General features: G+C 30.9%; 1 protein-coding gene across 1 annotated transcript; it reads right to left on the bottom strand.

The window, feature by feature from the left end:
• Positions 1 to 4,324: 4,324 nt before the first annotated feature.
• LOC115972221 lies at positions 4,325 to 5,032 on the bottom strand. The gene has a single exon (XM_031092432.1). The coding sequence runs from the start codon at positions 4,885 to 4,887 to the stop codon at positions 4,537 to 4,539; it is 351 nt and encodes a 116-aa protein (XP_030948292.1). The 5' UTR covers positions 4,888 to 5,032; the 3' UTR covers positions 4,325 to 4,536.
• Positions 5,033 to 15,530: the final 10,498 nt, after the last annotated feature.

The raw sequence follows: 15,530 nt of genomic DNA, 5'->3' as shown, positions 1-15,530 counted from the left end.
CAAACTCAGTTCTCCTCTGTGTGATCATCATGAACACCATGACTAACAACTACCCAGTAACCAAGGCCTAGCCTTTTAGCCCACACTCTACAAATTTATTGTTTGGGCCTTTAACGTTCGAACCCAATCCACCACTTTGGGGTTGTTACAAATCGAGTCCTTACATCATGATTTTCTTTGAATTTTTTGAATAATAAGTGAATAATTCACGAGTACAATGTGATATTCTTGAAATAATTTTTAAATAAAATTTTTTCAAAACCATAATAAACATGATGCTTAGAATTATCTATAAATAAATGAGTTTTAGTTTTGCGAAAAATAAATACCTATTTATCATTTAGAGTGCATTGTTTTAATAATCTCTATGTATTGAAAAGTATTGTTTTAATACCTACTACGACTAATTAAAACGAAGATTTTATATATTATGAAGTCATTGTGCAAAATCCCAGCTATTCGAACCATAAAACGTTTTAGTAATCAAGTGTGTGGGATTTATTTTTGGGTTATTATATTTTTTGGGCATTAAAATAAAAAACATAAACTATCTTACATCAAACATCATTATAGCCTCTGTTTAGATAATGTATATAAAAAAAAGCCAATTGATACTTGGCATGCTTTTAGTTTTCACTCCCCATCCCACGACCATAATGATACCAAAAACAGACACACATTATAGCAAATCCGGGACCATCTTCCTCAATTTTAAAATTCTATAAGCTTATATAAATAATAATTAAGTGTTTAAAGCTTGAATATTCTAACAAAAAATTACGTAGTAATTGGTATCTATAAGAATTCAGTTGGTCCAATAAAAGAAGCTCCCTTAAAATATGGAATGGCCATTTAGGCCATGACCTATGGTCCTCCCTCAAATACCTTCTTTTTTTTCTTTTTCTTTTTCTTTTTTTTAAAGACAAAACTTAGATATAGTACCTTAGATTAGGGATGACAATAAAATCCCAACCCCCAGGTACCCCACCCGGCCCAACCCTAATGGGCCGGATTTTACCCGGTCCGATAAATAAAAGGGTCAGATATGGAATTTTTTTTTTTTTAAAAAAAAAAACCCGAAACGAGTCCGGGAGGTCAAGTCTGGGTTTTATGCATACTCGACCCGTATACATATATAATATTAAAAAAAATTTAAAAAAAAAAAAACCTAGATATAAATACTCTTTCTCCTATCAGATTTCATTTCCTAAACCCTAACCCTCTCTCTCTCTCTCTCTCTCTCTCTCTCTCTCTCTCTCTCTCTCTCTCAGAGGCTCCCACACACTGCCACCAACCACCCACTTTTGCTGATCTTCGAACAAACCACAATACAAATCCAAATCCTTGCTGCCATCGTCATCTCTCATCGCCATCGTCGTCTTCGCTTCATTACCGGCATTACTATTATCACCATCATCTTCATCGCAAATCTAATAGCGAGACTGAAACGGTGCCGTCGTAACATAGAGCCTCTCAACGATCCCATCTCTTCGTTGCTTTAACTCGCTATCATAATCCATAGACGCCGCCGAAATTGCTATCTCTATAAACGTCCACACATCCACACCTGTAGTCTCTAGAACCGTTCTTGAAATCATCTATATCCATTGTTTTATCCTCTTTTTTTCTTTTCTTTTTTTAAATTATAAATTGTATCTGAAACAAAACAATGTCATATTGAAGATTGAAAATAGTTTCTGTTTGTGATTTTTATTTCTTCTTTTTTTTTTTTTATGGGTGTGATTTGATTTTTTTTTTTTTTTATGTTTGTGATCAAAACAGTTTCTGTGGTTGTGATTTTTGTGGTTGTAATTTTTTTTTTTTTTTTAAGATTGAATTGGATTGGGCCACAGATTAGAGCTTCTAAATAGGCAGCAAAAGTGGCTGGACAAGGCCTGTGGGCCCCAACGGGGCTGGTTTGGGCCTCGCAAAAAAAACCCATTTATTAAACAGGCCGAGTTTGGGTAACGGATAAGGCCCACAGGTAGGGTTTGAGTATCAAAAAACCTGGCCCGAACCTGACCCGTTGCCATTCCTACCTTAGGTGCTGTTTTTTAGGTTCTTCTCTTAAAATTCAACCATGTAGTTACTTAACTAAAAAAATACAATTTCATCCCATAAGAAAAAATCCACATGACAAAATCTTCAAATGGGAACCTAAGTACTATACCTAAGTCTTACTCTTTTTATAAATACAATTGAATTTCAATCTATAATGTTCACTCAATGATGATTGCTCTTTATCATTAGACCAAGACACTAGTTGGTTTTGGTGTAGATAAAATTTGAACCCTAAATCTCTTATTCAACGACAAAATAATTTACCATATTTTTTAGTAAACAGTAATACTTACTAGAACATACACAAAAATAGTAATATTAGTGTTTTAAACCGAGTTTAAAATATATTACATAACCAGAGTACAACTACAAAGGTTAGGCCCTTTTGTAGTGCCAACAACTGGCCTAACCTTTGCAGTTGTAAACTAGGGTTATAAACAACTAACATTAGACACATACAACCAAAATGTATTTGGGTGATTTAATATGATATCTTTGGAATTTTTTTTTTTTTTTTTTTTTTTTTGGGGACCTAGTGCAGCATTGATGTAGTGTTTAACCGTTTATCATAAATCAAACGAAAATTTTGATTTGTTTGCCGTGTGTGGTATATAAGAGAGAATGTTGGTATTGATGTACCAACTAGCTTTTCGGTATAAAGGGCAGGTTTCAGACCACCAATATGTGAACCTAATACATATATTATAGAGTTTTTGAATCCAATAAATCAAAAGTTTCAAGGAATTTGAATAAAACAACATGAATAATGCCAACAACTGGCACTAATATATACATATCTAGTGCTCAATAGCACAATTAAAAGGCTGAGCAGATTCTATACTATATTCACCTTCTCTGACGGGCAAATAGCCATTAGAAGGTAGAGGAATTTTTTTTTAATTTATAAAAAAAAAAAAAAAAAAAGGCATATCTAGCTTTGGATTCGCCCGCTGTAGATGGTTACGAAAAAAGGTAAACAAAAGTAAAAGAAACTTTGGCAAATGGCAAGGGAAACAACATCATGATGACCTAAATGACAACATCATTCAAAATCACGGAGAAAAAGCTTTCATGCATAACTAAAGTGCCTTTAGTAGAGTGGGGGTTTACTTTTGCTACAAATTGTCTTATAAAATATAGCGAAATTGAACAGTTTAATATGTGCTAATAATGTTCCAAAGCTTTGATGGAAAATGTTACAGCAAACTGTGAATTGTCAACTCCTAATTCACTCAATTGAGCATCCAAAGGTCCCAAATGAATAATTGCAGCAAGAAAATAGAAATATCATTGCTATAACATTAAATAGTCATATGTTCATACCTTAACAACCCTATTTACTTCTGTTGTTAGAATCTATCCATTGAGATATTTGTCGCAAAGACAAAGAGCTAATTTTCAAGGGCATAGCTAATATATATATATATATATATATATATATATACACACACACAACACAAAAATATTATTCTCTAAATTTCAAAATCCACTTAAAAGCGAGTCCTAATTCAAATGACACTTTCTTTATTTACAAGAGCACGTTGAACAATGGGGGTTTAGACCTGAACAATAGGGGTTTAGACCCAAAAAAAAAGGAAAAAAAGAAAAAGAAAAAAGAATTGGACAATGAGTTCTTAATTCCAGACCTGCCGGATTGGTGTCTAATCAATCACACAAAAAAGAAAATTTATTACATCGCATTCAAAGTATTTTGTTAGAAATATATCCCATTGAGAAATCTATCACAAAGACTTGAGGTGATAATTTTCAACGGTATAGGTGAGTCCGTGAATGGCTGATACTTGCCCCAAAAAAAAATTCTCTGTTTCTCCTTCACTTATTTGCATAGTAAATCATCTCTTCAGAGCGTGCGATATGCTAAAATTTTGTCGCTGTTTAGTCAATTGCTCAAAATATGAAAAAGAAAATTGATAGACCACAATTGATTCAATAACTCATGCTATGATTGGACAAGATCTGATTTTTTTTTTTTTTTTTCAGTGACAATTTAGAATTGGGCAATATCTGTATGTTGGTATATGGAGCTGGGCGATGTTAGCAAGAAAAAACATCTGGATCAATAATGAAATTTAATATGATCAGAGTAGTGAGATGACTCAGATATAAACACCAACTTTGTTTTTTTATAGAAGAACTCAATGGTAACATGCAATTATTTTCAAAAGCTTTAAAATTTATAAAACTAAGGAAAAAGAAATATTCACCAATGAACATAGTATAGAGATTTATAAAACATAGATGATAATTTAAATGCAGTTATTGATTGGATCATATTCATCACAGGTTCAAAAGCAATAAACATAACTCCTTTTCTTCATGTTTTTCCTTCCAAAACCATATTATATGAAACAAACTCCACAACTCCAAGAACTTCCTCAGAAATTACTTACCCCCAAAAGAAAAAAAAAAAAAAAAAGAACCTTGATTTTTTTCACTTTTATCATAAAAATTCTTTTAGTACTCAATAAGTGCTCCTCCCTTCTTGCCTTTCCCTGTCCTCCTCTTGCTAGTTGTGCCACTTCCACCATCGTGCCTAAAATTTCCATCATTGAAAATCAATGGCAAGTCATTGCCTTCATCACCATCATCCTCAGTTGTGGCAATACGGATGCAAGAACATCGTTCCAAAGATGCGAAAAAGGCGGTGGTGACACCATTGATGAACCACATAGCCACCCCATCAAGCTTGCCACACCCGGGTGAGCCGTGGCTCGACGACGGCGAGGTCAGGGGCCTTGGCTCAACCGTTTTGGATTGAAAATTGAAGCAGGTAGAACAGCTTGTAGAGGTAGTGGTGGCGGCCATGAGTTTTAGGAGACTAGCTGGTTGTAGTTGGCACAGGAAGAGAAATGTTGTGAGGCTTCAAGCTCAACTCAAGGGACCTCTAATCTATTAAGGTTTCTCAATGATTTTGATGCTGAGTTCTAATGTATGCCCTTGGACAAGTTGTGGAATTACAAACTTGTATTATAATATTCGTGTTAACTGTTTATGTATATGGCATGGTCATGGTGGTATTATCTTGAAGCTTGGGCCCCAAACTTTTTGAAATTTTTTAAGATTTTTTTTAATGTTTAAAAATAATAATGGTAGATTGCAATTTGTAAATTATACTCATAAAATTTAAAGGTGTTTGAATTTTATACCTTAAAATTTTAGAATTTTAATTTTCTCTCCTAAATTTTGAAAGTGTTTGAATTTTATACTCTGAAATTTCAGAATTTAGATTATTTACACCCCAATTTCAGAGTGTAAAATTCAAAAACTTTCAAAATTTAGAAGGTAAAATTTAAATTCTAAAATATTATGATGTAAAATCCAAACACTCCCAAATTTCAGAGAGTAAAATCTAAATTTTGAAACTTCAGAATGCAAAATTTGAACACCTTCGAACTTTGGAAGTGTAATTTACAATTTATTCAAATAATAATAAAACATTAATTTTTTATTCCAAAAAAAAAGAAAAAAAAAAAAAAACTATAGCCCTCTAATATGAAATTAAAACAAAGCATCCATGTAATAATAAAGAATGTTTCTTTAAAAAAAGTACATTAATAATATAAGGAAGAAGATCTTTCTTCTAATTTGTTTTCCAATTCTACAATTACAACGCCACGCTATTCCTGACAGTGATAGGAAATTTTATTCACATTATTGTCGTTAATGGGTTGAATGGGCCGTACGCATTGATCCATTATTGTCGTTAATGGGTTGATTGGGCCGTACGCATTGATCCATTCACAACGTACGTACATTTGTGTGGGCAATGTTATAATGGATAACAATGGTGACTTCTCACCGGCGTTCCTTGAAAACAACTAAAATTACCAACTTTATTACCTACAATATATAGAGTAAATTACACTGATATCTCAAACTTCAAGGAGATATTTTGTGGATGTTTGGAAAAAGTATTTTCAAAGATATGGAAAAGCAATTTACTCAAGCTTTAAAGTGTTATGAAAGACATATTTTGGTGTAAAAAAAATGGATTTTTACAATCGGGTGAATTTTTGAGTTTGTTTAACCAGTAGTCAGACTTTGTAAAAATTTGGTCAATGAGTGTAAATTTACAATTTTGCTCTCAAATCATGAAATCGGTGCATCCAACATATAGTTGGTTTGATTCTTATGATTTTTTGAATTTCTAGATAACAAATGCAATTCGTAGGACTCAAACTAAAAATTTGCGTATAAATCGATTGCGGATATCGACAATCATATCAACTAGTTCCATTAATATTTTAAACTAGAGATTTAAGGAGAAGATTGACTTGATTTTTGAAAGTTGATACACTAAATTTTACAATTAATAATCAAGGGACTAAATTACATTTTAATCAATAATTAGATAATTAAATTAATAACCATGAATATATTAGTTTAAGATAAATAATCACACAATAAAATGAATATATATTCTCTTTTAATATTATATTGAGAGAAATTACAAGAAGAAAGAGATGAACGCCAGTCAAGCCTTTGTTTTTTAACTATAGATGGTAATTTGATTCAACCAAAGGTTTCACAAAATCGAGAGATATTAATTGTATAAAACCTTAATATGGGTATCGGCTTTCTATTTCTTAACCTAATATCTTAAATATGTGTTTGGATTAACTTTTTGCTAAATACTAATTTGTTTATATATTAAACATTAGTAAGGATATAGTTGTGTCAAGAAAAAATGAGACATTAAAAAGTTTATATAAATAAAAAAAAATTGAAAAAATTAATCCAGACTCACTTTTAGTATAGTTAGATTGATCTTTCTTTTTTCTTTTTTGGATAGATTAGATTGACCCTTTGTTTGTTCCTTTTGAAATTTTGTGGAGGCAACTTAACCGGTTTCAAATCATAAGATACAATATATGATATTTATTCATTTTGTAATGTTAGGTTTTTATTTAATCTAATTGTGTTAGCTACTGTAGGTAAAGATGTTATATATGATCAAAGAGATTTTTTTTTTTTTTTCTAATGTATTTTGAAATGGGATTTTTCTAGAAAAAATTGTTGTAATAATTAATTGTTTTTGTTTATCAATCATAAAAATGAATTATTGGGAGGATTCATTGAATTATATGAATGTAGTACTAGTAGCTATTTTCCCCTCAAAGGAGGTGGGCCCAAGTTATCTCAATTGTTGGCAAAATGAAAATGGCAATCATGCTTACTTCCCATTTACTTCGTTTTGCTTACAGAAAATGTCATCAATTTCACACTCCCTTTTGCTTTTGTATGTGTAGTGGATTAAAGTGAGCTGAATATCAAAGAAAGTGTTTATAACTCGGTGCTTTTTTTTTTCTTCTTTTTTTAATGCTTATATAACAAGGCTCTTTTACTTATATAGCACTAGAAATCTCTGGGTGTCCAATGTGTCATTCTCTAAAAAGCAGTGCCTAAATCCACGAATGGGTAATTAAAATAAGTCTGTTTTGTTAGTTTAAAAATGAAAATAAAACATCTGTTTATGAAAGCTTACAATTTTTAAATTTGAGTTATAATTTACACAATAACACACTAACAATTGAATCGCATTTTGAAGTTGGTAGATGATGTTTGAGACCCGTTACAAAATAGTGATAGGTGGTGGTTAGATCAGTTTTGAAGCAATTACAATGGATTTTATGGAGAGAGAGCAAGAGTTTTGATAATTCAATAGTTACAATGGGAGATGAGAGATTTGAACTGTGGACATCTACATTGAAAATATAAAAATATGATCTAATTATATTATATAAATAAATAAATAATTGGACTCGAATTCATTAACCTTCTTGTACCCAAAGAATAAAAATGGGTATAAATAGGGTTTATAATTATAACCCATGAAAAACAGGTAAACCTGTACTCAATTTGCTAACACAACTAATCATGTTGGGTTGACCCAATTTTTTTTAAAAGGAAAAAAATTCATGTTCTTTCTATTTGCATATGTTTTAGTCTATCCAATTAATTTCGACTTTTTCTTTATATAATTCTATTTTTATACTTCCCTTCACTCTTTTCTTCACTCTTCACTCTTCTCTAATAACCGAAATTCGACAAGGATTAAGGCCATCGTATGAATTTGAAGGTAATATAATCCATTTATAGAATAATCATAGTTATAAAATTTTAATTCTTTATTGACTTTTTCATTGCATACCAAAGTTTTTTTTTTTTTTTTGTTAGCTAACATATAATGTTTTTTTTTCCTAGGAAAAAAAAAAGGGTCATATTAGATTCACCTAAATCATTAAAGAACTGATAAGAGTTACTAGTTTTGCAATTCATTTTAGTTTGACCCCTTTCACCTAAACTCATTTGTTAGGTCCATCAATCAAAAACTACAAACGACATGCTAGCGAAAAACTTTTAAATTGGTCAAGGAATGTCTTCTTTCTAGTAAAGGTAATTTGATATTTAATTGGAAGAAATCCTCATTCCAAGACATGCTATAATGGGATATAATGATATATTGTCCTCTTTCTTCTTCTTTTTTCTCTATTCTTCTTCTTCTTTCCGCGTTAAAAAAGGGAATATAATTAATGTGATATGTTTTCAGCAGTGCATATCATTAGTTCATCACCCTCAAAATCATGGGTTATATAATATCTATCGCTTTTTACTCAAAAAAATAAAAAAAATATTGGTAAAATTGAACCAAAGACAAACCAATGTTATTTACAATTCAACCTAATCATCTAGGCATGCATAGTAATATAGTCATCTACTCATTTGACATTTCACTTATGTGGAGCTAAAACTGCTTAAGCATATACTCTATATTAAAGAACTACCTATGTATTTTGTGTTTGTAGTAGATCTCAATGAGATGAGTTTGGTGAGAAAATATATGAATTTTTCAGAAAAAAAAAAAATCAGCATTAATGGCAGAATTGTTAAAGAAGTGGAAATAAAAGATAGTCGGTAGCATGTAATCATGTCATGTAGAAACTCATATACAGTGAAGGCAATGGATGTGATGGAATGGAAGTGAAGGAGAAGCTAGGCTGTGAATAAAAATCAAAAAATTAAATGAGGGAAGACAATGATGAGACCCATAGATTAAAGTGGGTCTCATCATATAGGTAAACCCTACCCAACCGGGTGACCCCATCTCATTACCTACTCAACAGACCTACTCCATAATCCACATAGATGGAGAGATTTTTCTTCAACTAGGGACCGACATTACACAGTGAAAGTTGTCCATGGATGCACGAGTATAGCATATTAGCATATGTGTGTGTCAAATCACCTAAGCAGCGTGCAGAAGAAAAATGCCATTTCCACTCCATTTTCGTTATAATTTTACAATAAATTCTAAGCGATAAATTGTTATTGATAGATAAAAAAGTAATTTTAGGAGTGAATCCAAATTAGAACCAATAATAATTTATCACCTAGAATTTGTTATGAAATTATTGTGAAAATGTTATGAATTATGACATTAGGGTATTAAGAAATCAAAGATGTTCTGCCTACAACAAATTTGTTGCTCTTGTTACCAAAAAAACATATTTGTTGCTAATGGTATGTTATCTATTATAACTTATGAATTTCAAAGAGTCATTTCAACCGGATAAGTTGAAAGTTCAACTAGGAAAACAAGTCCAAGTCTCAGATTTGGTTAAGATTTTTACATTTTAAACATGTCACACTCAAACACTCCATTTAGCTAAGTTTTGTTGCCAAAGTTCAATATGTTTGTCCAAATTCCATGTCTTTCACTGATATTTTGATAAACACAAGAATTGATGTTAAAACTATTCATTTTGATGTTTGATTTCGGAGAAATTGATATAAGCACAAGAATTGATGTTAAAACTATTCATTTGGATGTTTGATTTCGAAGAAATTGATCTAATTTCATTTTGATTTTTTTTTTTTGATAAGATTTATTTTGATATTTAGTTTAATTATCTTGGATAAGATTTGAAAAGACAAATTATTTATGCCAATAAAACTAATGGATCGATTAGAATCTTATTAATATGTCAATTTTAATTTTTTTAAATAATTAGATATAAATGTTATTTTCAAAGTGATACCACGAGTGATATTGTTGAAAAAAGAACCTCTCTCTCTTCCAATTATTACTCTTTTTTTTCCTTCAAAATAATTCAATTTCCATTGATGGGAATCATGATGTGATGTCAAATCCTCAATTCTGCAAGGGGGTTTGGAACATTAGGCCTATGTGGAAAAGGCCTCAACCCAAAACCCAATAATTGGAATATAAGGCCCAAACATAGTCACTTGTGGGCCTTTTCTGTTACTACTGGTACACCCAAAAAGAACTAAAACGCCATGGACTAGAGGTGTTGCAAAGGAAGAACTTATATTTGATAATTTGTGCAACTTGACCGGCCCATGATGCTTCACAGTTCTTTCCAAGATAACCCATTTTCATAGCCCCTTGCATAGCCCCTTGCATAAATATTCTCAAAGCAGCTTTATGAAGCCAAGATTTTTGAGTCCATCGGCCCAATTTGAAACAATTCAATTCATGAAACTCTTGAAATGGATTGATCAACGCTGAAACATAATAAAATGCTCAGCTGTGGGTTTCAGAAACATTAGCAATCTCAGAAATGAAGTTCCATTGAAGGATCTTTCTTCTCATCTAGTAATCATTCATTCTACAATAAAATTTATTGTCAAATCCAACAACCAAAGCATAAGTACTTTCCACAGTTTTAGAAACTGTGGAAAGATCCATAACAAACACTAAAGTAAGGAAAAATGATAATTTTTTGGACCTACTAGAAAGAATTAAAGATTTAAATTCAGAGTTAAAAAAAGAAAGAGAATTTGAAACTCATCATAGATCACTTTTAATAAAAACCATGATAGATAATTGGCATAATAGACAAAAGAATAACTTAGTAAGTACTAACATATCTATAAATATGACAGATATAAAAAATAGTAAGAAAAATAGCCTAATAGAGACAATTGATGAAAGAAATGACGTAAAAACACTAAAAACAACTCTGACAGATAGTAAAGAATATAGTCACATAGTGTAAAAGAAGTCAAGAATGATAGAAGTAAAGAAAGAAAGTAGTCGTATAGAAATAATGCAAAAAAAAAAAAAAAAGATGAGATAGAAAGACAAAAGAGTAATAATAAGAAAGATGGTCTAATAATGGAAAGAACAACACGTATAGAAGACAAAGAAAAATGAATGATAAGAAAAGACATGGTAAAAGAGATGTTAGAAAAAATTGAAAGACAAAATAATACCATACATAAGTAATTAGATATAAAAGGAGATATAGAAAGACAAAGACAAAGGAGTACTCTAGTAGAACTAGTCAACAAAGGATGGACAAATAATAGTCCTAAGAAAAATGATTATTTAAAGGAAAAAATTGATAAAAGACTAAAATCAATTGAAAGATCTAATGATATATACTCAAAAATAATAGTTTAGCAGAATATTAACTAAAAAGATATAAATTTTAAATTCACCTTTAGATATAGACAGAAAAAGAGACATAACAGTTTTAAATACTACTGAGTCGTAGATAATGAGAAACTGAACCAAAGACTCTAATTTACTTAATATAGAATATGAACCAAAGACTCAACCAATGTTATTTACAATTCAACCTAATCATCTAGGCATGCATAGTAATATACTAATATAGTCATCTACTGATCTCACTTATGCGGAGCTTAAACTGCTTAAGCATATACTCTTTATTAAAGAACTGATCTCAATGAGATGAGTTGGTGAGAAGATAGATGAATATTTCAGAAAAATTCAGTATCAATGGCAGAATTGTTAAAGAATTGGAAATAAAAGATAGTCAGTAGCATGTAATCATGTCATTGTATAAACTCATATACAGTGAAGACAATGGATGTGATGGAATGGAAGGGAAGGAGAAGCTAGGCTGTGAATATAAATCAAAAAATAAATGAGGGAAGACAATGATGAGACCCATAGATTAAAGTGGGTCTCATCATGTGGGTTAACCCTACCCAACCGGGTGACCCCATCTCATTACCTACCTAACAGACCTACTCCATAATCCACATAGATGGAGAGATTTTTCTTCAACTAGGGGACCAACATTACACAGTGAAAGTTGTCCATGGATGCACGAGTATAGCATATGTGTGAGTCAGATCACCTAAGCTGCGTGCAGAAGAAAAATGCTATTTCCGTAAGATTTTCGTTATAATTTTACAACAAATTCTGACAAATTGTTACCAATAGATAAAAAAATAATTTCAGAGGTGAACCCAGATTAAAACCAATAATAATTTGTCACCTAAAATTTGTTATAAAATTATTGTGAAAATGTTGTGAATCGTGCCACTAGAGCAGCAAGAAATCAAAGATGTTCTGCCTACAACAAATTTGTTGCTCTTGTTACCAAAAAAACAGATTTGTTGCTACTGGTATGTTATCTATTATAACTTATGAATTTTAAAGAGTCATTTCAACTGGATAAGTTGAAAGATCATCTGGGAAAACGAGTCCAAGTCTTAGTTTTGGTTAAGATTTTTATATTTTAAACATGTCACACTCAAACGCTCTATTTAGCCAGATTTTGTTGCCAAAGTTCAATATGTTTGTTCAAATTCCATGTCTTTCATTGATATTGTGATAAACACAAGAATTGATGTTAAAACTATTCATTTGGATGTTTGATGTCAGAGAAATTGATCTAATTTCATTTTGATTTTTTTTTTTTTTTGATAAGATTCATTTTGATATTTAGTTTAATTATCTTGAATAAGATATGAAAAGACAAATTATGGCTTTGTAGCCAAGTGGCACCCGAGTTCCTATGTAACCTTTTGCTTGGGGGTTTTATCCCCCACACTTACCAAGCAAAAAAATAAAAATAAATAATGGGTCGATTAGAATCTTATTAATATGTCAATTTTAATTTTTAAATAATTAGATAGAAATGTTATTTCAAAGTGATACAACGAGTGATTTTGTTGAAAAAATAACCTCTCTCTCTTCCAATTATTACTCTTTTTTTCCTTCAAAATAATTCAATTTCCATTGATGGGAATCATGATGTGATGATGTCAAATCCTCAATTCTGCAAGGGGGTTAGGAACATTGGGCCTATTTAGAAAAGGCCTCAACCCAAAACCCAATAATTGGAATATAAGGCCCAATCATAGTCACTTGTGGGCCTTTTCTGTTACTTCTGGTACACCCAAAAGGAACTAAAACGCCATGGACTCGAGTTGGTGCAAAGAAATAACTTATATTTGCTAATTTGTGCAATTTGACCGGCCCATTATGCTCCACAGTTCTTTCCAAGATAACCCATTTTCATAGCCCCTTGCAAAAATATTCTCAAAGCAGCTTTACGAAGCCAAGATTTTTGAGTCCATCGGCCCAATTTGAAACAATTCAAACTCTTGAAATGGATTGATCAACACTGAACATAATAAAATGCTCAGCTGTGGATTTCAGAAACATTAGCAATCTCAGAAATGAAGCTCCATTGAAGGATCTTTCTTCTCATCTAGTAATCATTCATTCTACAATAAAATTTATTGTCAAATCCAACAACCAAAGCATAAGTACTTACTTTTTGCGGGGTGGAGATATTGTGATAATATCCATACATATGCGCAAATGAACTAAACAGATAGAGATATGCGTTTGCAATAAACGAAAATTTGATAAATAGCTGGTAACCACGAACACTTCATTTAGAGTGCTATATATCTAAAGCCATATCATATTGATGTTGTACTGATCGTTTCATGTTATAATTTTTTAAAAAATTGCTTGAATCAATGTATCATACCTGTACCCGTGCTCATGTCTGTGTCCATGTTTCATAGATAAAAAATCTGGTCAACAAATTTTGATGACCAGTAAAGGCCATTTAACTTTTCTCATTCAAAACAATGAAAGGACAAAAAGCGACAAATGCAAAATTACCCAAATTTCATAGTATCACACCAGAGTCCAGACAAGGGAGTAGTCGCACATTCTAGAGTCTAGACGTTCCTCTCAGGATAGTGTGAAAACCTGTCTTGGTAAGAATCTAGGCCAGTGTAATATTTTCAATACAGATTCAATGTACTCACTGTTTGTTGGAGGCATATATTTATTTCAATTTTTTTTTGTATAACCATAAATACTACCCAAAAAAAATCTCAAAGTTGTGTCAAATCAGAGCTAGATTTCTCTAATTTTCACGGGGTGCATATACGATAAAGTTAGTTTAATGGAAACCGCTGATTATTCAACGGTTGAATTATGTATGTTTTACTCAGAAATAATAATAACTGTGTATGTTTTCACATTTAAAACAATTTTTTTTTTTTATAAAAAAAGTGTATGTTTTCGGTGAAGATTATCTAAAGGGAAAAGATTGTGTATATGTTCTCTCTCGGTAAAGAATATCTAAAGAGTCTATGATTCTTTTCAAATGTTGGTGTTGTACAAAAGAAAAGAGGTGTACTATAAATGAAATTGAGGATGAAAAATAGGATTTTTTTAATAGTGTTCCAAATTTATGATATCACTCCATAATGATTGTTCTTTATTATTATACTAATATACTAAATGATTTTTCTTGTAAACGGAAATTGAATTCTGGATTTCTTATTTCATGACAATAGGTTTTATCAATTGAGTTAACTGTAGCATACTAAAAAATAATAACACATTGCAAAACATATTAGGTTGTTTGCGGCTCTGTTTGTTTTAATGGAAAATTTTATGTGAAGACAGCTTTCCATATTTTCCTATATTTGGTAGAATTAGAAAAAATGAATCAAATGAAAATTATTTATTAACTTCCCTTATTTAGCTGGGGGTGAGATAAAATTGTTAATAGTAAAATTTTATGCAAATAACTCTATTTCATGTGAAGCTAAATAGGAAAAATAACTTTATCTCACGCAAAGTTAAATAAGGAAAAAACTTTATCTCACGCAACGCTAAATAAGATAAGTCAAGAAATAGTTTTTTAACTCATTTTATAGTTGTTACCAAACATAGGAAAATGAGATAGTTTTTTAGAAAATACTTTTTTGAAAAATTATTCATTTTTTTTTTTAGAAAATGAATAATTTTCATCAATAATTCTAGAAACACAACACTTTACACAATATTTCACAATTATTGATGCAACAAGCTTTTAATGGTAGATAATAACGATGTTAATGGAGGGCCTCCGTCATGGTTTTAAAAACCAAAATGGTTGAAGAATTGAAAAAGAGACTAATTTCTGGTTCTTGACCTGTTTTAGCCCCTTTTTTAGTTTTTATTGGATTGGTTCCATGTCTGGTTCTCGATTTAACCTATTGAACTGGCCAGTTTGATTTTGTTTTTTAAAACAGCGTCGGTAAGAACAACAAAAATACATGTCAACTCCTTCTTAAAAAAAGATATATATAAAAAAATATTAAAAAAAACCCTATCAACTCAACTATTGTAAAAATTATTGTTTATGTAGCAT

Source organism: Quercus lobata, chromosome 12 (assembly GCF_001633185.2).
Source record: "Quercus lobata isolate SW786 chromosome 12, ValleyOak3.0 Primary Assembly, whole genome shotgun sequence".
NCBI lineage: Eukaryota > Viridiplantae > Streptophyta > Magnoliopsida > Fagales > Fagaceae > Quercus > Quercus lobata.
Note: the sequence above shows the minus strand (reverse complement) of the source record. Positions and strands in the feature narration are given on the sequence as shown.